The sequence below is a fragment of the Epinephelus moara genome, chromosome 5, assembly GCF_006386435.1.
Source record: "Epinephelus moara isolate mb chromosome 5, YSFRI_EMoa_1.0, whole genome shotgun sequence".
Lineage (NCBI taxonomy): Eukaryota > Metazoa > Chordata > Actinopteri > Perciformes > Serranidae > Epinephelus > Epinephelus moara.
In genome coordinates, this window is record NC_065510.1 from 36,231,138 (window position 1) to 36,257,486 (window position 26,349).

The 26,349-nt window shown below is 40.6% G+C and overlaps 3 protein-coding genes across 5 annotated transcripts; 1 reads left to right on the top strand and 2 right to left on the bottom strand.

The window, feature by feature from the left end:
* Positions 1-508: 508 nt before the first annotated feature.
* On the bottom strand, positions 509-8,963 carry LOC126390678 (recombining binding protein suppressor of hairless-like). Its single transcript, XM_050045084.1, has 11 exons — positions 8,866-8,963; positions 7,431-7,463; positions 7,194-7,289; positions 6,928-7,093; positions 6,521-6,695; positions 6,263-6,400; positions 5,961-6,073; positions 5,627-5,767; positions 3,853-4,008; positions 3,599-3,702; positions 509-3,516 (listed from the first exon to the last, which is right to left on the bottom strand). Exons 1-11 carry the CDS (start codon positions 8,883-8,885, stop codon positions 3,174-3,176), a joined length of 1,485 nt encoding a protein of 494 aa, XP_049901041.1. The 5' UTR covers positions 8,886-8,963; the 3' UTR covers positions 509-3,173.
* A 1,410-nt stretch (positions 8,964-10,373) lies between these two features.
* Positions 10,374-22,739, bottom strand: hgsnat (heparan-alpha-glucosaminide N-acetyltransferase). 3 transcript variants are annotated; one of them, XM_050043902.1, is made up of 18 exons: positions 22,326-22,739; positions 20,903-21,018; positions 20,661-20,794; positions 19,932-20,050; positions 18,688-18,757; positions 18,304-18,373; positions 16,948-17,051; positions 16,521-16,597; positions 16,396-16,426; positions 16,141-16,301; positions 15,846-15,961; positions 15,531-15,652; positions 14,361-14,487; positions 14,072-14,158; positions 13,846-13,923; positions 13,653-13,723; positions 12,815-12,927; positions 10,374-11,963 (listed from the first exon to the last, which is right to left on the bottom strand). In XM_050043902.1, the coding sequence occupies exons 2-18, from the start codon at positions 20,981-20,983 to the stop codon at positions 11,782-11,784; spliced, it is 1,743 nt and encodes a 580-aa protein (XP_049899859.1). In that variant the 5' UTR covers positions 20,984-21,018; positions 22,326-22,739; the 3' UTR covers positions 10,374-11,781. The 3 variants fall into 3 exon arrangements, with proteins under 3 accessions (XP_049899859.1, XP_049899858.1, XP_049899861.1); XM_050043901.1 differs by lacking the exon at positions 22,326-22,739 and adding an exon at positions 21,759-22,095; XM_050043904.1 differs by lacking the exon at positions 22,326-22,739 and adding an exon at positions 21,245-21,513.
* A 123-nt stretch (positions 22,740-22,862) lies between these two features.
* Positions 22,863-26,267, top strand: LOC126389928 (dynactin subunit 6-like). Its single transcript, XM_050043907.1, has 7 exons — positions 22,863-22,999; positions 23,212-23,276; positions 23,408-23,513; positions 23,660-23,745; positions 23,858-23,905; positions 24,026-24,168; positions 25,934-26,267. The coding sequence occupies exons 1-7, from the start codon at positions 22,971-22,973 to the stop codon at positions 26,024-26,026; spliced, it is 570 nt and encodes a 189-aa protein (XP_049899864.1). The 5' UTR covers positions 22,863-22,970; the 3' UTR covers positions 26,027-26,267.
* Positions 26,268-26,349: the final 82 nt, after the last annotated feature.

Consider the following 26,349-nt stretch of genomic DNA (forward strand, 5'->3'; position numbering starts at 1 on the left):
TCATATGTCACGTCATGGCCAGGCTGTCTGGGTCTGACAGTTGTATCCTTGTTCACAGGTCCTCAAGCTATGCGAATGGACTTAGTAAATGTTTGTGCACCTGTTAGTGAGGTTTCTGATGGCGTCTATACATGGCTTACCATTTCTTAAACACACTCAGACGCACACACTCTTCAAACTAAAATTGTTACTATCAACGTCAAGAGTGTGAGGGACATAAACAGTCCACAACAAAGTGTCAGGTTTCATTCTAGCTATTCGGCTCCCAGTTTAAAAATAGTGGGGCTGCTTTGACCCCTACCCTGTGGAGCATGCCCAAGTGGCACATGTCCAGTACGGCCTCTGCAGGAACTGAGTGTAGAGTACGAATGCATTTTTTATCACTGCATCTATGTGTAGTCCTATAGCTCCCACTCAGCTCATTGATGATGGTGAGACAAAGGAGGACAACAGCAAAAACAAACCAACACAAAAACTGATTGAAATACTCTTACAGCCACCAAAACACTTTCACGAGTGACATTCAGCTTCAGCTTGTTTTTATTTATGACTGTTCACTGAAGAACCTTGGCGGATTGTTTTAGTAATACACTAGACTGAAAAGACGGAGGGATGTCATCATATCGGGAGAGAGCAGTGGCAAACAACATTAGGGATATGAGAGTAAAGGCACTTTAATGCCAGAGCCATTAAAATGCTCAAAAAGCTGCCAGTATGATGATGACAAGCTGCGGTCGATTTAGCACGCTGGCTCACAGTTGACGTTATGACAGTACTTACATCACACCTGGCCTAGTAGATACTGTGTAGAACATGGTGACCTGGGCAGTGCAGTGACCAACAATCAATAATTTGGATTGAATCAGTTGTGACCCCAAATGCCCCAGAACCAGACTGCTACTATGCTTTAGTGATACTTACATCCTTTAGCAAACTGCTGTGACCGACTTGATATAAAACACTTCATCAAATCAAGAGATTAAGCATCAAAGTGTCTGCTGAGATCACAAAAATAAAATGATAGAGACAGGACTGCTCAGATGGGACTCAATGGTGCCTCAAAGCAGCCCAGGTGCCACAGGAAGTCGCCATGTTGTCATTGTAGGTTTCTGCAAACCACAAAAACATTTCATTTGCATGTTTCATACAGATCAATATCATTTTTAAAGTGATGTAAAACATAAGCTGACTCTGTCATGTAGTGGTGGAGGGTGGTGGATGGGGTGGAGACCACTCCTCAAGACAAACAACAAAAACAGATGGATTTTAGCAAGTCTTTGCTGTGTTTTGAGCGGTTTTTTAGGCACCAAATGCTGCCATGAAAAGCGAGTATTTTTTGCTGGGACCTCGCTGCATTTCCTGACAGGATAGTGGCACAAAAAGTGTGGGTTTTTTTTTTTAAACTGAGGCATCTTTGCATTTCCAGCAGGGATTGTGCCTCCAAGACCAGGTATTTTAAGCTAAAACATCATCTTTTCTTGACCATAACCTCAAGTTAACCACAGTGTAAGTGACATATCTGCTAATAACATGCAAATGTAATGTATCTGTAGTTTGCAGAAATGTACAATGCCAACATTTCTTGTGGTAATTGTGTTGCACAAAGAGGTGTCTCTGGATTGTTGTAGTTGTTGAGCTACTTCTCAGGCATGCTGAAAACATGCACACAAATTAGGCGATTCACATCATTGTCATGAAAACTAGCAGTAAGCTGGTCAACACATTTACTTGAAACTCAATTTTGAAACATGATACACAGTACAAACAAAAAGACTGATGTAAATGAGGATTATTTGTGAAATATTACACAGGACAAACTGGGTAGTGGTTCTTAAGGCAACAACATAATTCCTGACTAGTTTAGTAAATGAGTTCAAAGTTACATTTTTATATTAAACCTACTGCACAAGGCAGACGGAGAGGCGGAAAAAAACTTGGAGTTTGAATCCGTACATCGTATGGGACCCAAAGCACAACCACAGCTGATTGTATTAAACTAAGTTGGACTGTATTTGGAGTCGGATCACACATTTGACAAAACCAGGTTCAACAAGGTTGTGTACTTGGACTGTGAGAACACAGCTACAGGCTACAAGGCTACAAGGCAAAGACGACGTTAAAGCTCTTCTTTCAACACATAAGCAAAAAGACAAAAGAAATCTTAAGGCCCCTCCAAAAAGGCTGAGCAATGTGCACAGAATGACTAGACAGATATTAGTTTTGACCTTCCTTCTATGTTTCTTAGCTTTATAGTAATTTACATAAATTATAATTTTGTGTAAAGGCTTCACCACTGTGAAATAGGAAGCACCGCAGCTATGGTAAAGAGGGACTGTTTAGATTTGAGTTTAAACACTCTGGTACAAACATGATTAGAAAGCACAGACCTTGGTCTCCCAGAACACACTGTTAGCATATTACAAAGTATCCCAAACATACACTTCATTCATCAAATATGTCATCTTTGATATAAAAAGTTGGGGAAAGTTTCAGGGACTGATCAGTTAAGCCCAGTGACCTAGAGGATTGAAACAAAACTCAAAAAGGAGTCAAAAACAAGACAAATTCTATTTGGTAACAAAAGTGATATTGTGATATTACTATGCAGTATCATAAAAAAATGTACCTCGGCAAAAGCTTATAAAATATAATATGAATAAAATAATATAATAATATTCCTTGGTCCGTAAAAACTATGTTACTCTTAGAACAAAAATTTCCCTTGCACACGACAGATGAATCAACAAGCTTTTCAGTAAAAACATGATCTCAGTAGAAAGAGAGCAATGTGAGAATCACTTCCAAATCCACAGGCATATAAAAACAAGATGCTTCTTGTACAAATCAGGTTGTTGTGAGAGACAGATGGCAGATTCTTCATCTTTAAGGTGAACTTCTTGAATATCAAGATCCTTTGAGTAGAGCTTTTGACATGTCCCCAACAAACCAGAAGAGGGAGCTAAAGAATAGTTTCTGTTTTCCCAAGTATTCTCTTCAAGCTTGTCTTCATCCCAACTCTCTTCAGCATTCCTGATGATCACAGTTGATCTTTGACGAAGAGTTTCGGAGTCTGTGTGCAATTCTTCACAGGTCCATGAGCCTCTTTGGCTCACAAGTACATGCACATATTTTCTCACTCACTCATTCAAAGCACACAAACAGAATAAGTATTACTATGAGAGCACCGACATGGTCGACACCCCTGACGACATGCCCGAGTCACTGCTGCTGTAAGCGCCGTGGCCGTCCCCGAGCCCCCCCAACGAGGATGATGGTGAAGACGAGGATGCTGGTGATGAAGAAGAGGTGCTATGTGTCCGCAGGATGGCGCCAGCAGCACTGCAGTGGGGTCGGGGCCCCGGTTCAGGGGTGTAGGTGAAGGTGAGGGCGGTGGCGTAGATGACTCCATCATTGCGGACGAGCGTGACAGGAACCTGAACCGGCTGTCTCACCCAGCGCCAGCCCTCCCTGAAGGCGGAAATGTCCGGCACCACACACAGGACGCTCTCCCCACATCTGAGCGGACAGACGGATGAGACGAGGTTTATTTGAGCCATTACACAATCATGTTCACACACAGATATAAACAAGCACTCACCTGTACATGGTGTCAGCCTCCACATCTCCGAACCACACTCTGAGGTTGGGGGTGAAGTTCTGTCCAGTCAGCTCTAACATAGCTACATCTCCTCCACCGTTTAACTAGACACATGAATACAGAAAAGGTTGTTTGTCTTTAAAAAGTCCCTACAGGGATGAATAACATCTAAAAGAGGAAGTAGTTGGTAACCCGAATGACACTGATAAAACGCATAACAAGCATATTTTCAACAGACAGGGCTGCATGCATACCTGCAGACTTTCCACCACAGGGACAGGTGTGACCGGTGTTGGGACGGGCCCCATTCCCTCATAAAAGGTGTACTCCGCCTTGTCAGTGCTAATGATAGTCCAGGAAGCCCCATCGTTAACAATCTCCTTGTTACTTTCTTTGGAGCACTGTGTGGCCTTTAGAAAAAGAAAAAAAACCACAACATAGAGATAAATTTCACTTCCCACAACATAGAGATAAATTTCACTTCCCACTTTACTCCCACCCTCTAACAAGGGGAAAAACACACTTGAGCAAGATACAATAATGTCAGGGAGGAGCTTGGCAAAGACAAGGATTAGACAGGGAAATGAGACTCTCTTCTCTTGCCCTGGAATGCTCATTAAAACAAATGGTGAGACCTGTGTGGGTACTAATTTCACAACACACACCTGCTGTGGGCAGACAGATTAATATTCTGCCGTCTGCAGGCAGAAAACAGCAGCAATATCCCAACTCACGATAACAGTTTTTGAAAAAGGTGAGAGCGCGTGCTAATGCTCTATAACTTGGACAAAGTGTTGCGTGACCGTCCATCATTTTGCCCTATGGAAGAAGACATGTTGGATTCTGAAGACAGTGATATTTCAGTGGTATCGACATAAACACTAACATGACTGGCAAGCATGATAGCTAGAGTGTGTATGTAATATATCTTTGATTCTCTAGTGTAAGTGACACAGGCAGTAACGAAATGTGAGCACAGGTGGTCAGCTGGTGAGGCATGATAGACACAGGTGTGGATGGTGATGTGTCTCAGCTGTCCACTTGTGTTCTGTTCATCAAAACCCATGTTAATAGCAGGTTCATAGTTTAAGGCTCATAGTTTAAGCTGGATCAACTTGGAACCGTCCTAGTTGAGATAAAAAGTTGAAGGTACAAGCTTGCGTATATAAAAAACATTAGGCAAGAAATTAACTATGAATCCCTTAGACAAGGAGCATTTTGACAAAAATCTCCAGGTTGCTAAGTTTAAAAACGTGTTACATGTAATAGCAGGTAGAAGACAAAGATTACACTGTGGCGAAAACTGGTAATACAAGCAGCAGCCTATAGGTTAACATCACCTGAACTAAGAATTCCAATATGTTAATTCTGTGGTCTAGGAAAGTTCAGTCAACATTTGTGAAGATGAGCTACTCTCTCGTAAAGCCAGAAACCAGAGAGGTAAGTCTCTAACTTGTGATGTCATGAAGTGTAAAGTCTGGACTGGAGCTGCTCCATAGACAATGCCTGGGAGCCTGATATTGTGAAAGAAGAAAATTTACCTAAACACTTAGAGCATTCCCCTGGGTGCTGTAGTGTCATCTAGAAAATCTTTCACCATTCATTGTCTTTATACCCTATGACATCACAAGTTTAAGACTTACTTCTTCTTCAAGAGACAAAGTTAGAATAATTAAAACTGATGGGCACAACATTAACCTGTAGCAACGATGATAGCCAAAATATTCCCATGTTTCTATGGTAAGTGACAGAGAGAATTACTGACAATTTTTTTGGAGCGGCCATATAGGGTGGGGAGAACTACAGCTGGAACAGCTCCACCAAATTTGCAACTTTAGGAAAACTCAAGATAAAGAAAAAAGATTTTAAACTAACCCATCTGTATTTTTTTATTCAATAACAAAAAACTGGAACTGTGATTTTACAAGAACCAAATTCAAAAAGCAAAATTAAAATCACCCAAAAGAAAACAACAACAAAAAACTTAAACCCACGTGTGTGTGTGTTTGTGTGTGTGTGACTGCCCACCTGGAACTGGATGATCCTCTCCTGTGAGAGACAGAGATACATTCTGTCTGTATCTTTTAGGTAGAAGGCACACTTGTGAAGCTGGGACACTGGATCATCTGCATCCACTAATGCAGTCTGCTTGTCCACTTTGCGAATGACCTGAGGAAGTGAGGCAAACGCAACCATCAAAAATACACAAACAAATAATGTTAACATCTGAAAATAAACACAAACACATCTGTACAGTTGCAAACACCCTTACATGTAGATTAAATACACCAGTGGAATGACTGTTCACTTTCTCACAAACAATGGACAACTGGCATATGAATTGATGTAGACACATACATACCAGTCTGGGCAGGGCCATGCCAGTAACAGAGCAAACCAATTTGACCGTCTGACCGTAGTGAATATAACCATCTCTCACAGCAAACTCCTCTCCTTCAGACTCCTCATCGTCCACTAGCAAAATTACACAGAACACAAAAATAAATACCTTCCTCTCGACCTTTAAATAGGTGCTCCCGATCGGTGCAACAGTCAAGAGACACATGAACCATTAATAAAAATGGAAACCATGGAAATGAACACAGAGTATAAAATAAAATGGGGAAAAAATATTTTCGAACTGGTACACAGATAAAGACTTACAGAGGTGGATGTAGAAGGCTCCCCACTGTTGGGAGCTGGCAAGAAAATTCCCCCCCTCCACATGAAGATACCTGGTGCTGACCGTCTGGGAGCGCAGACGGTTAAACAGCGCCACCTTAGTCCCCGAAGCTATACACACTGGGGATAAAGAAAAGGATGAAAAGGAGGAAGGAAGGAAGAGAGATAAGTGTCAGTGTGTGGTGAAACCATCCAGCTGTCTTTACATGAGCGAGTGTGTTGACACATCCTGTGACTCACAATCTGCATTTTTCAGGGACTGTTTCTTCTTGGATGGCTTGGAGATGACCTTGATCCTCTTGCTGAGGAAGACTCCTATGTTGGCACTGTTCCCATACAACATCTTCACAGACAGCATGAAGTGTTTCCTTTTATCTGAGTCACTGATATACAGCGTCTTAGCTGTGCAGAAGTGCTAATGCAAGGGGAAAAAATAATACAGATTAGGGGGTTTTGTGTGTGCGGTTTTGTTTGTCTCCTTTTCACTTCCCTTGTCTCCTGAGAGTTCATTAGTGACATTGGTGCAATGATAAAACACAACGACATGCCTGACAAGTACCTTGTTTATTGCTAGAATGAGATAAGTATGGGAAGAGTGTGTTCAGACAATCAACACATTCATGTGGAAATATAATTTTCCTACCCACCTTCCCTTCCAGATTGAGTTGCTGCATCTCCTGCTCACTGTTGCCTATCCCAATGAACGCACATGGCTGGGCCTCCTGCTCCGTGCAACCCTCCTTCTCCATCTTCTCTAACTTCTTCTTCCAGCCACTGCCCAACAGATACACACATGGTGGAGGGCAGAAAAACCTAAATGACACAAGCAGAGGTTAAAAAAAACACACAGTTCAGTTTTTACCTACCTTTACTCCACCAAATACACACAAGCTTTTAAGAGTCCCACACAAACCTTTTTTCATTGCCATATGACTTCTGTGCAACTTTTGCATGCAGTATGAGCACTGTTTGATCATCTTTTTCCTTCAAGTAATTCCTCATAGCCTCCCTGAAATGAGGGGAAAAACGTGTTAACACTAACAGAGAAACAAAACTGTTCTCAGCTTCAATCAAGCTGTTATCACTTCTGCATTGATCTGAGTGCTTTGACTTGTTTACACTCTAAAGGGGTGCCTATGTGTATCTCTACCTTGTTAAACGCTGAGGTCGCTCACCAAACTTCCTGCAAAACAAAGACATCAGGGTGCAGAGTGTTTACACGTGGTTTTAGTGCTGCAGAGATAAAAACAAGCTTCTAACCACTTTCGTCCACATCACAAGGACTCATACACAGCATGGACATTTACTGCACAACTGCTTACTGACACTGCATAGACTGAAAATGTATGTTTTTTATATACTCTGAAAATAATTTTAATTGTTATCCAGATTATAATTTTGCTGTTTTAACAGTTCATTTCTAGGTATGCACGAAATTGGATTTTTTTTTTTTAACCAGTATCCGATATGTAACAACTGATTTGGCTGATAACTGATACCTTTATCAATATATCCTTTTTTTTCACAACCATGGAGACAAGAAATAGAATCCTTCTCAGTTGATGTAATATTCATTCATTGTGCAAAATAAGAAAAAGCATGTTGGCCAATTCTGCCATTTTAAAGCCAATATCAGCTCATACCAAAGATGTGTCAAAATTATTGTGCATCCCTATTTATTACTATGCAATATTTCTTTCTCTGCACTTAGCTATTTTTATTTTTCTGAGTATTCGCAATGTATTTTACTGCACTTTAATGTTGTCCTGTCCATGTTCTTTACTGCACCTGAACAACATTTCCCTCACTGTATGCTGCTGTATAGAGAATGACATTAATAAACTGAATTGAATTGAACTGAACTGACTGAAGTGAGTGTGAGAGTGACAAAGTGCACAATGTCAGTGGCACCTGTAATACACTGTGTTAAGAACTCAGGCAAAGGTGTAAGACCACAGATTCACACACGGTGAAGGTTTTGCCTCTGTTTCTAGGCTGCTTTTAGACTTGGTTTGGTGCTTATGTACACAGTATGTAATAATGGAGATAGAAAGTTTAGCAAGACAGTGGTACAGTAGCACTGTGGACTTATTTGAGCTACTTTTAGATATAAGGAAATCAACTTTAACCAATGAATTTGTGCTGAGGATGATGCCTAGCTAATCTAGCGACAGCTTATAGCAACACTTATGACGTTACTGTAACATAGTAACAGTCTGTGAAAATAATAACGTTACATTGTGTTGAAACGGAAATTAAACAGACAGAAAAAAGTAGTTAAGTTAAAATGCAAAACTGCTGACTGACAAAAAGTTTCGGAAATAGTTTTAAACAGAGTCAATATCGTAATACGACAACTCAACAAATGGCAGAGAAACGAGACGATACTACGAAGAATAGTTCAACACAACTGACCCCACATCAAGCCACAAAGTAGCACTGTGTGAGCTAAGCTTACTGAGGCAGAGCCAACACACTTTAACACCCAGAAACATCACTTAAAAACACTACACACTGGCAACGGTCTACCACATGAAAAAACTTTTTTTTAAACATATCATTATGCTTTGAATTTCAGCACTTACCCCGTAACAACGGGCGCCATCTTCCAAATAACTCTCCCCCCTTGGAAAAAAAAAGTCCAACAATCGCGAGATCCCTCCCCCAGCCCCCTTCACCAAAGCCAACGGCACAACAGAAGAAGCAGACTGGAAGGAAAGGCAGGGGGAGACAGAGGGGGAGGTGTGAGGGGAGGGGTGAGAAGAGGGGGAGGGAGTGGCGACGGGCAGAGGGCAGACGCCAAAACAACAGGCGTGGGAAAGTTACAAAGTCGCGCGAGAACGCAAAAACTCTCACAATAGACACGAGTGATGATGGAGCAATTGTATCGCGAGACGCAGAGGCACTCTCACAACTTGATTTTTTTTTTCACAAGGCAACCACACTGTAACTCGATTCCCACGCCTTATTGAGCAATAAAGCAAACTACACCTCTGTACTCTGTAGAGCTGGAGACAGCTTGGAGAGTGAACTTGAACTGTAACACTTGAACTATATATTCTTATATAAAGTCATCACATGGCCTTCATAAGACTAGCAGTTATTATTCTTAGAGAAACATTAGTATGTCAGTGCCAGAGCTAGCATATTCGGCGCCCCCCTAAAAAAAAAATGTTATTAACTTTTATTCATATGTATTGTTTTATTACAAAAAAGAACAAGAGCAAATGACAAATCAAAACCAACAACTTAGCTAACAAACAATAAAACATATCAATAACATTTGCAAATTGTGTCTTCCTTTATTTGAGCTGCAGCCCAGATGGCATTTGCCCTTTCATTTTCTTCTTACCTAACAAACAATAATACATAACAAGCAATAAAATATGCAAATTTCATCTCCCTCTTTTTTTCTTTTCTTTTTTTTCTTAACTGTGTCCCAGATGGCTTTGATCCTCTACCAGAGGCCTGGGAGTCTGATGGTTCTGCACAGTACCATAGCTGTTCCTAGGAGTGCACTGTTCTAGACAGAGACCTCAGATGTTGTACCTGGACTTTACTGAAGCCACTCTCTTTGGGCCTCACCTTCCACATCTGTTCCAGTTGTTCCTTCAGCCACTGGTACTTCTGTCTTTTCATGCTCTTTCTTCCTGAGGTTACTGTCAGCTGGGATTGCCACATCTACCACAAGTGCCCTCTTTTACTCCTTGTCAACCACTACTGTGTGTGGTTGGCTCGCAGGTGCTTGTCAGTCTGGAACTTGAAGTCCCACAGGATCTTAGCCCTGCTGTTCTCAACCACTTTCGGTGGTGTGTCCCTTGGGACTTGGGGACTTCTAGTCCACACTCGGTGCAGATGTTCCTGTACACTATCTAAGCCACTTGATGTACGCCATCTCAGCATGCATCTTACATCCTGTTACTGTGTGCTGGACTGTCTCAGGGGCCTCTTTGCAAAGCTTGCACCTGGGGTCCTGTCTGCTATGGTGGAGAAAAACAAATGTATATTTATATATATATATAATCTGCAACTGGTATGTCCCCTGCTTTAAAGGCCTTACATTACAATATAAACCAAACTCAAACAGCAATAATATTTTGGAATATATTTTATTACATAAACTTATTTTCAAGTGGTGAATATAAAAAATAAATGTATAAAAGTCTGGCAAAATTAATTTAATCAATTTTGACAGTACTAGATGAACAGTTCTTCCAAAATCTCTCACAGCATTCAGATATTCCACACTTTAACCATGATTTTGTTAAACATGTTAATAAATGTAATCTTAATATTAACTGCCAATCTTAGGAAGGGGGGGGGGTGGATTTTTACAGTACTGTGGGAGTAATGGCAACAGTTTTATAGTGAGAAAAGACATGATCAAATATATCTTTCTAAATCTCATAATTAAACTACTGTACACGCGTAACATACAGTATAATAGCTTTCTATGAATTCATTAAACATTTGACAAAATGTGAAAAACTGGTGACTCAATAATAGCAAACTTTTGGCAAGAGAAGGGGAAACAATTTCTGCCAATGGTAACATAAAAAATGGCATGTGTAGCAAAATAAAAAAGTCAGTTCTGTGACTTATTTTTTTGAACACCTGATCAAAAAGGTGAACTCATACACATTCATGCTTCTGCATTGGCCAAACTGCAAAGCAAGAAACCTCCAGTGGGTTTCATTAGTCATCTGACATGCCCTCCTTCACTTCCCCTCAGCAACATATGTCACACCACTGGACTCCTGCTGAGCAAGGATTGCAAATGGAAAACAGACAACTGAGGAATGATATATTGCAGATGTTTAACTTTCATATGTTAAAATCTCTACATTCTGTTTTACCCTTGTTTAAGTACCACCTCCACCTTCCACTGTGCAGAGGAAATGACGGAGGATCATACTACATTCTTGTTAGCCCTTTCTCTCGAGGGTACATAATTTAACGCCTCCTCCTGCTGCTCCTGTCAATCTCACAAAAACCCACTTCAGTTTTCAGAGTAACGCGACAGTACATAAGATGGCAGCAGGGATTTTCCCAAGGGGAAGTCAGCTAGGGCTGGTTAACCCGCTGTTGTCTGTGGTACAATATGAGGAATGAAAACCAGCATCTAAAGCCCAGTCAGATAGCAAATTAATACTGTCAGTTTGCACAGTTCTCAAAGTGTTCTTTGACGAGTTGTTCCTGAGTCAGTTAAGATATTTAGCAGGGGTCAGCTGCTTCATATCTGAGGATCTTTGGAAAATGTCTTTAAACATGTATGGTCCTTTAAAGTAGTGACTAAAAAAATCAAAAAAGAAAATAAAAAATATAAAGGATGTGCTGTTTTGACAGAAGATGACAGAGAACAACCATAGGTCATTTTAACAAAACAAAATGAATATCGCATTTCCCGCTTTCCAAAAGTTTTTAGATTTAAACTCCAGCAACAGTAAACAATGTCTTCTGGTATTGCTGTCTGAATGTCCCATTATTCAGAGGCTCCGCTTCTAAATTTTCCAGAAAACCTTCTTTCTGTAGAACAAGTAGGAGATCAAGACCCAACAGGAAGTAGCCACGAGGTTCTGGGTCAGGTGTTCGGCGTGGGATTGGCTGTTGACCATGCGCCAGCGGAAGGGGAAGTAGTCCTCAAACACTTCGTGACCCACGTACACAAGGATGGAGTTCATACCTGGAAGCAGGCACATAATAAGAGTGGAAACTGAATTTAAAAGTGGTAGATCTAATTTCTCTGCACCTTTACAGACAGAACTGAGACACATTGGCGATTGTGTAGATTTAATAATCATGCAAGTACTAATATTTTACTACATCTCCACAAATACTTGACCTCTATATTCATATCAAACTAAATGAAAATACTGTTATAGTGTGAGAAATGGAAGATTCCTCAAGGCTCAAAACTTTTTTATGAGTGCCTAAATTTGTTCTTGTTTAATTGTTATTATTGACTCTATTCCTGCAGTAACTTCACTTATTGCCGTCCATTGCTGTTCTGCAAGCTTGGACTGAAATTGAAATGGATTTTGCGTCTCTTTCTGGTTAAACAAAAAGGATCTTACGCTTTCCTAAAAAGGTCTGACTCTGTAGGAATCCTCTCCATAATGTTGTCAGACACTTAAAAGAACCATCTGAGCCTGTCAGTGGGAAAACAAGCATTTTCTGTGGATGTAAACTGATGGTGTGGACATAGTGCTTGTACTGTTGCTGGCTGCAGTGCTCTCACTCAATACTGGAACATTTTCAAAAATCGTTGTTCTCATTAGTCACTTAGACACAAAAACATGGCAAAATAGGGACCTCACTGAAAACTACCTTTTAACTCTAGATTTTTTAAGGTTTATTTGACATGCAGAAAGCCACACAGCAACTCTTCAGCCTGGTAGCAGATGCTTTTTACTCCCCCTCTGCGTGTTATGGCTCTACCATAAATACTTACTGTATGTTTGTATGTACAAAATGCTTATTGTTAACACTGTCTATTGTCTGAGCATACATCAGACAATATAGTGCAGTGCTCACCAGGGTAGTAGAAAGGTGCTCCAGACCACCACTTCTTCACATCCACGGTGTAGTAGACCAGCACTAGCAGCACATATGCAAAGCAGGCCAGCGTCGTCACATAGGACAGCGACCTAGAAGTGACATGAACACAAACATTCTACTACAAATATTTATCAAGGATATGCCTGTAGGGTTGGAGAGCTTTAATAAGTCTGAAGATTATCTGTTACTTCTCTCTTGTCAAAGTTTAATACAAGACACAGCAACTCCACAAAACCCCTTTATTAGCAGCCATTTGTGCTGATGGTTAACAGCTTCTGACTGTGCCGATGATCCCATGCACTGGCATGGATGGGTGCCCACTTTGGCCTGGTGGCACTGTTGAACTGTTAGACTTTTAAGATGAAATATTGTGTGTTTGATACATAGGATGAGGGAGGTAGCTGGCTAGCAATGAGACACAATTGTAGAAGCCTGGAAAGTACTGGAATTTTGTGAATATACATCAGTATAAAGTTGGAGAGGGATCTCACATAGCGTGTTTTTAAAACAGGGAAGACGGGACTGCAAAATTTATTTCCGCAGTACGCATTAAAAAACCCAAACAAGCAAACACCAAAAGAAACAAGTAATAGCATCCCAGCCACAATAAAATCCTACAGCACTAAAGTACTAACACATAAACAAAAGACCTATGAACTAAAGACAATAATAAAAGCCGGGGATGTGTCTCATAACTTCTTAAACTGTCCACTCCCATCAGCGATTTCCTCAAACCTTTGGTCAACAGATATAAACAGCTATTGCTAAGCAAAACCACTTCTTCCATCTGAAAGTGCGTCAAAGCAAACTTTACCATAAGTTCTTGTTAACAGGAATGAAGCCCTGGTCTGTGGAACACTTGGTCAGAACTGCTGATATGACTCCCTGTGTGTTACAAAAGGCTTTATTATTCATCTAAAAAAAAGCAAACAATGACTCATTTAATATACTTGGAAGTGACAATAAATTGAAACATACTACAGAGGCATAAGAGTTCATGTACTCACCAATACAAGACCCCATACCAGAAACCTTGACATTATACTTCTGTGGAGATCTCTGTAGTGTAAGATAATTTTTCCTGCCTGAGGACAATTAAAAGTGCAATCAATAAATTCAAATTTGATTTTGTTTGTTCTAGTTAGCTATGTTATTATCAATTTGACATCAGAAATATGAGTAAAAGCAAGAAGCAAAGAGTGAGAGAGAACCAGACAAATACACATTACCAACCTGTAATCCAAGAAAAGCCATGAGGATAGAGTTAATGCTGCCAAGAACACCTTCTGGATCGTATGGCATACGAGTTGCATAAATCACCTTCATTAAAATGGAAACAAAAGAGGAAAGTTGTAAATAAGACTATCCTTGCATCACCTGTAGCATTAGCATGGTTGGGGGTCAGTGTATGGGCCTCTCAGAGAGAAACCTGATATGTAAGCTCAAGCTCAACATCCCAAGTTATAAAAAGACTAAACGTGACTTCTGTTGGTATGTTTGGGTTGTTTTGCTGATCGCTAACCCGTGAAGAGGGATTCTGGTAGATGTGGCTCTCTCCAAGCAGCCATCGGTCAATGTAACCAGCCGCGCCACCGGTGCAGTTAGCATACAGGCCCATGTCCCCAATCCCACCTGGACCCAGGTAGCCTCTGTTCAGAAGAGTCAGCATTATCAATGTAGGATAAAGGGTATTGAGAGCAAGGTTAAGGTTTAAAAATAAACACCAAAGCAAGGATGAAATTTTAAAGGGACCGTTCACCCCAAAATCAAAAATACATATTTTGCCTCTTACCTGTAGTGCTATTTATCAGTCCAGACTGTTTTGGTGTGAGCTGCCGAGTCTTGGAGATATCGCCCATGCAGATGTCTGCCTTCTCTTCAATATAATGGAACTAGATGGCACTCGGCTTGTGGTGCTCAAAGCGCAAAAAATACATTTGAAAAACTGAACAGCAATGTCTCTTTCCAGAAATCATGACCTGGTTATACAAGATAATCCACAGACCTTGTTGTGAGCAGTTTCATGTAGGAACTATTTTCTTCCAACCAAACTGTGCGAGCCAACTGTATCACAGTGCAGAAGGAAGCGTGCATCTACTGCTTAGCCCACCTAGCACCACTGAGCTAGCTAACGTTACAGCTATGCTTCCCTCTGCGTGGGGATACGGTTGGCGGGTGTAGTATGGTTGAAAGAAAATAGTTCCTACATGAAACAGTAACCGGGCCATGATTTATGGAAAGAGACATTGCTGTTGAGTTTTTTAAAGGCAGACATCCCTATGGCTAATATCTCCAACACTTGGCAACTCACACCAAAACAATGGAGACTGATAAATAGCACTACAGGTAAGAGAAAACAATATGTATTTTGGGGTGAACTGTCCCTTTAAGTATTTCTTTATGACACATTGTTGTCTGTGTAATTGGCTGTGCAATTCTTTGAATGTATTTCAATAAATAAATAAATTAATAAAACTGCACCTGAATCTGGGTCTGACTCAAAAATGTGTAGACACTACAAGCATCGCCTGATAATCAGACTGAACTGCCATTGCGTTTTACACAAACACTTATTACAAAGGACTAAAGACATAGATATTTTTCAGAAGTGGACAAAACCCTGTTGCTTGCTGAGCATTTCTCCTTTTACATTGATGGTAAACAACGCACAAACATGCCCCGATTTACTCACCTTGGGCAACCTGGAACAGGAAGTAGGAACGTGAGGCATAGCCAGACGACTTCTAAGAGAAGCACACACAGCCAGGCTGGCCAGTACAGCAAGATGTCAAGGGCAGGGGACCACCAAGCATCCTGGAGAACAGAGACACTCCTCAATCAAACCTTTTGTTTGCCTTCAAAATAAATTTACTATCTGGAACATCAGAATTTTGACATATGTCAGTAGATATGTAAACAGCAAACATGGCAATTTTATTTTAGGTCATCTTTGCACCAGTTGAACACAAAATAGAAAGTCAAGAGTAGAGAGGAGCTGTCGGCTGACCGTTGGAAGGATGTCAAGATGACCTCTCGCCACCAACAGATCCAGGCAGGCTACAGCTAAGTATGTCCAGGCCAGGCGCTGCAACACACCAGGGATCCGCAGGTTGTCAAAAGACACTGTGAAGTAGATGAGGATTTAGAGCGAGCACACATGCAGGCGGAAACACACAAGCAAACAAAGAAAGGAAGAAATAAGTCAACAGTTTGGAACAGTATCAAAGAAGAGGGTATATTAATCATCTAAATGGTTTGCGATGTCACAGTCAACATCAAAGAAGTGCGCTGTTTATACTCACATGTTCCTTGGCAGTAGTTTGGGTTGATGATAAAGAGGCCGATGAGGAAGAGCTGCAGGCTCCTCCACACGACCTTCCACAGCAGTGAGCGGCGTGTGGAGCCCGCGCGGAGCAGGGCGTTGATTGACAGTGCGATGGACGTCCCCATTATAAAGACAAACCTGTTGAAGGAGGGAAACACCAAGTGTGAAAAAATGAGACACACAGAGGAGTAAAGTGAAAATGACATAAGGTTTAAATTCAAAGTGAGTTTACCAAGGGAAGACTAGATCTGCGACAGTGAGGCCTGTAAGGAGACAAAACAGAAAAGACAGGCTTCAAAATCAACAACAATACCAAGACTGGAGGCAAAGATCTGTGGAGAAGCAGGTGAGACTCACCATTCCAGCTTTCATGTCTAAAGAACCAGTATCGTCCCCCTCCGTAGTTCACAAACACCATAATGACTAAGGAGATACTGACAGGAAATAAAAGAGGAATTGCACTGAGATCAGACCAAACAGGCAAGCAGAGTTAGATATATTTGTTTCAGATGATGCATCAAAGTTAGAACAGCTAAATGGGTCACTTCAGGGAAGAAAACTCCCTTGAAACAAATACTGAAACTTCAAGGCACCGGATCCACGTTAATATTATCAGTAGGGTCCTAATTAATGAGTCACAATCTGACAGTGACGGCTGCCCGCTACAGTAAGAACCACATGATTCTGTATGAGGCCAGATCAGGCCAAGTGGTAATTCAGCTCATATCTTTGTTTGAGGAAGCTGAGCTATGTAGGTGAGGGGTGAGATGAGGTAGGGGCCTACCCTCTAAATGTGTCCAGGGAGCGCAGCCTCTTGCTGGGGCTGGGTGGTGGAGGGAGGATGTTGTCAGCAACTAGTGACACTGTCCTGCCAGGGGAGCCCAGTTCCTGAATGATTAAAGTTGGAAATCATCACAGTTCAATTAGAAGCGTACACATCTCTGCACACAAATCATGGTTAGAACAATTTCCTTACAGATTTGACAAAGAAGAAAAAAAATCTTAACACATGCAGCCTGTAACAGAATTTGTTACAGAATTTTGTTCAAGCCGCCGGTGATTTAACCAGCTCAGTTGCAGGTGACACCATCAGCTGGTTTGAGTCGAGCTCAGACCTGCCAGTTCACAGCGCTCCAACTTTTCTCTGCAACGTTCTGAAACAGTTTCTTCTAATTGTGAATCATTGGTCTGAACTGGGCATAACCTGCAGTGCTATTTATCAGTCTAGATTGTTTTGGTGAGTTGCCGAGCGTTGGAGATATCAGCCATAGAGATGTCTGTCTTCTCTCCAATATAACTGAACTAGATGACGCCTGGTTTGTGGTGCTCAAAGTGCAAAATAAATACATTTGAGAAACTCAACAGCAATGTCTCTTTCCAGAAATCATGACCTGGTTACTCAAGATAATCCACAGACCTTGTTGGGAGCAGTTTCATATTGAAACACTTGTTTCTACCAAACTACACCCGCCAACCATATCACCATGCAGAAGGAAGTGTGCATCTACTCATGAATGAAGCAGAAGATGCACACTTTCTTCTGCGCTGTGATACAGTTGTTGGGTATAGTGCAGTAGGAAGAAAATAGTTCCTACATGAAACTACTCACAACAAGTTCTGGGGATTATTTTTAAGTAATGGGGTCATAATTTCTGGAAAGTGACATTGCTGTTGAGTTTTTCAAATTTATTTTTTGCGCTTCGAGCACCACAAGCTGAGTGCCATCTAGTTCCATTACACTGAAGAGAAGGCAGACATCTCTATGGCTGATAACTCCAAAACCTGTCAACTCACACCAAAACAATCTAGACTGATAAACAGCACTACAGGTAAGAGGAAAAATATGTGGTTTTGCTTTTTGTCTGAACTGTCCCTTTAACAGTTCCTGAAAGCTGCATGATGCATCTTATGTACCAATTATCTGTAGGCTTTATAATAAAAATATATATATGTATATATTTTATTTTATTTTATTTTTTTGGTCACATTTTCATAACAAACTTTCAAAGGGCTTTTTAATGCTAAATTAAAATACAAACTCTAATAAATAAAGAATTTTGGTAACTTATTTTAGTTCCATCTTGGCTAAAAAGATCCTTCAGTCTGTGTTTGGCAGAATATCCTCTAAACAAACACTTACAGAGTTGATGAGCCTCTCTGTCTCCATGGTGCCGCTAATTCGGAAGAGGATACCCTTCACTAGGTCGAGCCTGGATAAGAAGCAATCAGCCAGTTTAGGAGTAATTCTATAATACACACAAACTCACACCTAACAGTTGAGACACAGGAATACAGCAGCAGGAGCTCTCTGTACTTGGCAGTAATCTTAGCAAGAGATGTTCATGCCACAGCACTGTGACAAATATATCAAGAAATTGATGAAATCATAATTTAATACATCATATGTAGATTCAATTTTGTTTGCATACATACAAATGGCAATGTTGATTTCTTAAACAGTATGAAACTCACCACAGCTATACTTAGGAATTAACTGAATGAATAAAAAACAAAATGGCTTTACCCTAATAATTTTGTTCCAATGGCAGACGCCAACGCCAGTCCAGCAAAGATGAGAAAAGCTACGAGGATCGCTATGTGGAGAAAAAGCAGAACATTATTTAAATGTTGCATGTTGTTTGTGCAGCATAGAAGGGATGAATAAAGCATTAAAACTGCCCTACAAAGGTTGACCGCAGAACTACAGTTTTGGTCAAAATTGAATTATGGCTCAAATTAAACTTTTGACTATCTGTTGTATCTTGTGACAACATTTTCTGGTTCAATCTCATTCTGTTCTTGAGGAAAAAGGGTGTAAAATTGCAGCAACAACAAAATTCAACCAAAAACCCAAGGCAAACCGCATTAAAAGTAGTTAATGTGCTCTTACTTGGGATTTTATTGGACGAAGGAAAACTGCAGTAAGCGTATTACACGGTGAACATGAGAATAAGGGTGATGCCAACGACAAAATAACTGATATCGAGATTCGAGACACTGACCATAGCTAATTCACTGATAAATACAATGATGATGTCAAGTCATCCTAATTTAGGTCAAACCTGATAAGATGAATATATTACAACAAAATAATACTTGACAGTTGCTTAAATTTTTCTCTGTTGCCACTTTTAAAACCGACATCTATAAATGAAACAAATATAAATTGAATAAAGTAAGAAATAAAAACAGTTTTTCTGTTCCTGAAAAAGATAAGACACTAAAATTGTAGTTGCTGCACTTTGCCTTTACATCCATCCATTTTCAACCACTTATCCGAGGCCAGGTCACAGAGGCAGCAGGCTGAGCTAAGCACTCCAGAGCAACACTTTCCAGCTCCTCCTGGGAGACCCCAAGGCGTTCCCAGGCCAGTCGAGATATATAATCCCTCTAGCGTGTTCTGGGTCTGCCCTGGGGCCTCCCACCAGTTGGACGTGCCAGGAACACCTCTAACAGGAAGTGCTCAGGAGATGCCTGAACCACCTCAACTGGCCCCTTTCAACACTTTGCCTTTGACTTACCTATGTAGCTGTTTAGGGTAATACAAAAGCTACAATTTTAGTGCATTATTGAGGTCATAGGTCAAATAATTGATCATGGTTTACAGGCATAAAAATTACTTTATGTAATTTGTGCTTTACCACTTTGCTACCTATAACACATTTGGCTGGGCAGTCAAAAAAATCTTTGAAGCCATTTTTCTCAGTTTCAGTGTTGGCATAGTTTCTGCAGTTAGCCTTTGTAGGACAGAAAACACTTGACACTCACGTATGTAGCTGTTGACAGGCTTCTCATCAGTCACTATGGAGCAGTTGACCGTGGAGGAGTTGTTCAGATTTTTCACCCACAGAGAGTAGTTCCCATGTTCCCCAAAGTGGAATGGAACACTGAAAGTCAAAGGTATACGCTAAACCAGGCAGGACACCATCAAGACTGATTGATGTATGTACATATGCCCATAGTAATAACATGGACCTTTTGTTTTAATGTGCAAATTGTCATTCAACAAGATAGTTGTTGACATGCCACACTCACCTTGATAAAATGTGCAAGAAATTCTACTGTATGTCAAATTATGTCTACTAACATGTCTTAATTTTATAAAAAAATACATTTTCCTTATATGCTGGATGGTTAGGCAATGAGTATTATTTTTAAGATGTGCCGCAACATCTAAACTTTGAAGTGGAGCTGTAAAGGATCTGTGAAGACCCTCAAATGTTCTTATCATGTCCATGACAGCATACTGCAGTGTAGGAACATATCTCTAAATCCTATTAGATTTTCAATCCAACAAAAAATGTTTGTTTAGGTACATATTAAACTAAGAAATGTATTTGTAAAACATATCTGCGTCAGTCTATTAAAGCTGTAAGAGACCATTTTCCATTGGTTGATAGAATGAGACTTCCTAAACATTTATACAGCACAAGGTTTTTTTATATATATATTTCTAGTTCAGGCATTTGTAAAACATGTCTGAATCATTCAACTTACTTGCAGAGCTCCTGGCTTCTAGTGTTGTTGAGCTGTAGTGTAATTTCATGCTGTGTGCTCACAACAAAGTCTGCCGAACTGGGATGGCCAGGACTGGATCCTGCGGATACCACCCCTAGCTGCTGGTACAAACACTGGCATACAAGGGAACAAGGGTCCAGATCAGACTTCATCATCATCTTCATTTCAAACAAGTCACAGAATAAACAGGAGGAGAATACCTGCTGTGTGTTTAAGCCTACCTGATAGCACCGCTGTGACATCCAGTACACCACCACCTCAGTGTCCAGCTCATTGTTGACTGTCAGACTTGCCTCATCCATCTTCAGGACTATGCGTCTTCGATGAGGGTGGCCAGCTGGAGTCAGAAACAGCAGTACACAATGTGCAGATTAGTCATATAATCAGAAACCCACTGCACTGCTTAGAACCAAAGATACATGCGTAAAATAATCCCAGCTGTCCTGACTCCATGTTGACCGACATATTGTACAAGTCAGAGAAATCGTACAGTGAAGCCGATGCTTTTATATGTCTTCGTAGATGCTACAGCTGAGCAGGCGGTGTCCTGTACTACAGCTTACCTCAAACCAGTCGTTCACTGCTATCGTTATAGCCGAATGGTAGCTTAGGTGGAAAGCCAGAGGTAAAATAACCGCCCTGTTTAACTGTAAGCTACAGCCAGGCAGCTAACGCTGCTGTCTGGAGGAGGAAAGCATGTGAGAGGGCTGAAGTTATGGCTGCAGAGCTCTGTGGTCACATGCCGTATTAATCCGTAAACTACCCCCAGGAGGGAATTTTAAACGACTGGAGCTCGTGCTTGGACTGTCAACTGTATCTTTGACCTGGTGGTGTTTTGTTTTGTGTTAGTCGCGAGCTTACAATTTTATAACTTAATAGTCGAATACTAAACATTATCTAACATGATGAATCTCTGATGAAAGCCACCGACACTGCTGCAAGGCAATTTTAACACGTAAAGGAGTGAAATAAATGTACAATTGTGCTGGACATTTGATTTTAGCTATAGCTAACTAGCTAGCTACGAAACACCATCCTGCTCTTAGTTTTATCATGTCAACAGTCCTGGATACTCACAGGTAGATATTTCGGCTGTCAGCGGCACCACGCAGACGGCTACAAATAAAGCAAGAGCAGCAAGCGGAAACATGTTTTTCTCTGGTTGTGTCATTTCTTTTGTGTTTGTCCGCTTCCCCCCTACGACTGAAGATGTTTCTTTGGACTTCTTTAGTTTCCTTTTTGCCATAGCAGCAGCACAAACCACTTCCGACCCTTCCTTGTTTTGACATTGTAGTGGGAGCGACGAGGGCCAAAGTACATTATCGACGCCTAGGTTACCTGTTTGTCTTGTCGCCCTCAAACGGTCACTACCTATGGCTCAACCCCACATCCCTGTACTGCTACCATAAAAGACTGACCAGTAACTGTGTCCTCATCCGTGTGCATGTATTGTATTTGCGCAAATTGCCAGTTTATTTGACGGACACTGACTACACACGAAATTTGACCCCAGTCACGAGTCATGACCCCAGCACAGCGCACAATACGCATACTCCGCGCTCGGGTCACATAACGTTTCTTTCGCCAACCTTGGGAGGAAAATCAAAACGCCAACTTTTGCCTTTAGCCAGGTGTATATCTTACCTTGAATAAATGAATGTAATCCAAGAGATGTCTGCTGTCTGTCCGGTAAGATAAAACAGCTGGTCAGGCCAAAACCAACGTTAAAATCCAATATTTCCACAGACTGCGCGGCCAGTTATCTTCCTCTCGCGCGTTCAAACGCGGCAGTGAATATGTTGGATTTACACGTAAGTTAATTTATTTAAACAATTATATACCCAGGAGAAACACCTTATAGTTTTCATACAGATAAAACTCATATGTGGACCACGAAAGATACACCCCACTGTTGGATACAAGCTTTAATATGACTGAACCTCTAATATACATAGAGTACTGAGGTCGTGAAGGGAGCTACATTGTCTGTTGCTATGGCAACGTATAATATTTCAACCCATAAATTAACTAACTCGCATCTGTGTTCACAAGCGTTTCTCCCTGATATTTTGTACAGACTAGAGTCGTTTCTCAAATGAGCTGAACTCTTCCCAATTTCCGTCTTTAATCAGATAATCCTCATGTTAGTCATCAGTCATCTTTTTATATTGCCATCTCTTTAAAAAAAAAAATGTCCACCGACGCATGCGCACACGCTGTGACAGCAAGGACTCCAAATCGATTATCGAGTGAATCAACGGCGCCTCCCATCGGACTTCATCTATCACAATGGCGGATAAACAAAATGCTCAAAAAAGGTAATATTAATGTTAACCCGTTATTGACGTTTGCCCGCATAGCTAAAAGTTAACAACAAACAAAAATAAGTACTAAATAGCCACAATGAAGCAGCCATGTAGCTAGTTTATACGGCTAAAGAAATGGCTAGTTAGCTACATGACGTTAGCTAACATAATAAGCATTTTTCCTCTCATGTTCTCAATCACTGTTTTTCTTTTTCCCCCTGCAGTGTCAAAATAGCCACTGGAGCTGTAGTTTGTGTTGAAAGTGAGATTAGAGGAGATGTCACCATAGGTAAGACGTTTCGCTTTGGGTCACTTCCAAGTAGACTTGATAAAACTTGTATTTCTTACACCTAAATCGGATTAATCTCTCAACTAATTCAACAGGTTTAAATTAACTTTTTCAATTCTGTGTTTCCTCAGGCCCCAGGACGGTAGTCCACCCAAAAGCTCGTATCATCGCAGAGGCAGGACCCATAGTGATTGGAGAAGGCAATTTGATCGAGGAGCAAGCTCTTATCATTAATGGGTAACGTTAATTCAAGATTCCGTGTATCTCAGTGTATAACATGTGTGTTACACATACAAGATGGGTTATATTTGCATATGGGCTATCTCTGTTTTGAAATCATCCTGTATTGTAACAATAACAAGTTTGTTTCTTCTACCCTGCAGGTACCCAGAAAACATCACACCAGAGTCTGAGGTGGAGCCAAAGACAATGACTATTGGCATGAACAATGTATTTGAAGTTGGCTGTGGTATCCTTTTGTCTGACCAGTCTTGTTCCATAAGTCAAATGATTTCATACTGTAACCATACTGTGACTCATAACTATCAAAAGTTCATTTTGCCTTAGCTGAGGACCAACAGTATCACAAGCTTTGAAAATTGGGGACAACAACGTGATTGAATCCAAAGGTTTGTTTGGCTTTTTGTGTGTGTTCATGTGTGAGCAACCCACATCTGCAGAGTAGGATGGAATGTTTCGATAAAAAGTGTCACTCACCGTATTAAATATCCTCTGTTCTGTTGTTCTAGCTGACGTTGGTAGGAATGTGATCCTCACCAGCGGCTGTATCATTGGAGCCTTCTGTCAGGTCAACACCTGTGAGGTCATACCTGAGAACACGGTCATCTATGGCTCTGGATGTATGAGGCGGGTTCAGACGGAGAGACCGCAGGTACCACAGCATTCCAATATGTGTTGTGCTCACAGATGGACCATCAAAATATAAAATTTTTAGCTGAGTCTGTCCGAGAGGTGCTGATTTAACACAGCTCAACAGTAAGGGCTGCTAGAATTGACAGCCAATTCTTGGCCTTTTGTTGCCATCAGTGGCAACTACTTTTTGACATATAAAAAATAGGAACAGCAAAATGGCACTGAAAATGAATACATTTTTGATATTTGCTGTCCTTTAGTGATGTTTAAATAGTGGGGTTACTGTCAAAACCTGGAACCAGACAATTCTGCACATGCGTTAGTGTGTTAACATGCAGGCACGCAGGCATCTGTTTTAGTGCTAATGGAAAATCAAATTAATAGAATGACTGTGGCTGAAAACTTTGACTAACCCATCAGCATCCCAAACAAACATGCAGATTGATTCCACTGACATAGAACCACGTTAACCGTTAACAAAAAAGTAAATTTCCAGAGTATCCCAGCATCTTTGAGTTGGATGCAAAATTATAATGTTAAGTATGTACAACACACAACATTTTCACTAGTACAAGGTAGTGCATCCTATAGAACCACAGGGCTAGACAAGCACTGGAGCTCTAAGCAACACGAGTGTGCAGTTTAACGACATGTGAAAGCTGCAAGAGCTGGCGCACCCATTGATCGGCTGATGAACACCGCCATTTGTAAGATTAATGCCACCTACCAGGATTTTGTGTACCAGAAATTGAGGGTGGGCATGCTAACTGATAACAGTTAAGATTCAATTTTGTAAAGCATCAGATAAAAAAAAAAAAACTACACAGGCTTTTGTTCAGTTACTGTAATAAACCTTTTCAACATTCTTTTATGTCATGTTTTTATTAGTAAACGGATGTACATCTTAATCAGTTAAAATATAAGGTATCCAAAGATCAGCAGTCAAAAGCTGATGCCTGGCGCCGGCTTGGTGACCACTTTAAAAAAATTAGTGTTGAGCCCTGTGTAACTCATTGTTAACTGCAGGCTGAAATCTGCGGGGGTGTTTTAGTAGATTGCATTGTAATTGTTAAGTGCCAGTGCTCCCACCTCTTGTATATGGCGCCTGTATTAGAGATGGGCATGAGTACTCACTCAAAAAGACATAACAGCACATTATCTCAATATGCCTACTTCAGACATGACAGTAACTGTGGGTACTGGTAAAACCCTGCTCTGAGCTGTTGCACATTTCAGTCACATTTATATAATCACAGATCTTGCGTGTCTTTGAAGCATTTCTTTCAGGTCTGAGAGCTTCCACATATACATATACATATATATATATACATAAATAAAATGAATGGTCTTTTCAATCATGTTGTGTGCAAAAGCAGACTGTAAGAAATACATAGTTCATATAAGTATAAATTGAAGCTCAAACATGCAAGGCCCTATTTACAGCTCTCTGCTAACTTAAAAAGAGCGTGCACCATATTTACACTGCAGGTTCCTATGAGATTTTGCACATTACTGCATGCAAGGTAAGAGCAGCAGAGCTCTGGGAACCATAAGTTTAACAAACTGCATCATAATTTGTTGCAGCATTGCAGCTTCTAATTTCCATAGGGCATTTTTTTCCATACTCTACTGAGCTTGTTCAGGGAAACACTATAAATCATGGTGTGTCAGGTCTATTGTTTTCCTAAGTAGTAGTGCAACATTTTCAAACATGTCCTATGTCTGAGTTGGAAAGCATTGTGCACAACACCACTTATTAATATGTTTGTTTATTATCCTCACAGCCCCAGACCCTTCAACTCGACTTTCTGATGAAGATTTTGCCAAACTACCACCATCTGAAGAAAACTGTTAAAGCTAGCCACAATGCTAGCTAAAATGTAGCTTTGTTCTGCTACTTCTTATGTTGGATTGTAAATGGCGAGCAAACCCATTATTTATATAGACCTGTCCAGAAGGAAGCATGAATGTATATATAATATGTACCTAGCTTCAACAGTGCTTTTTCTCACTAACTGATAAATATTTTCTACTCTAACAGCTGATTAAGCATTTCATCTTTATCTTGCTGTGCTGATATATCCTTTTCTATAATTAATTAAATAACCTCAAAATTGCTGATGGTGTGCTCCATGTACTCATTTATGATCAAAGTGGTTACCAGTAATTTTATTACTAGGTTGTAAATAGTGCAGTAAGA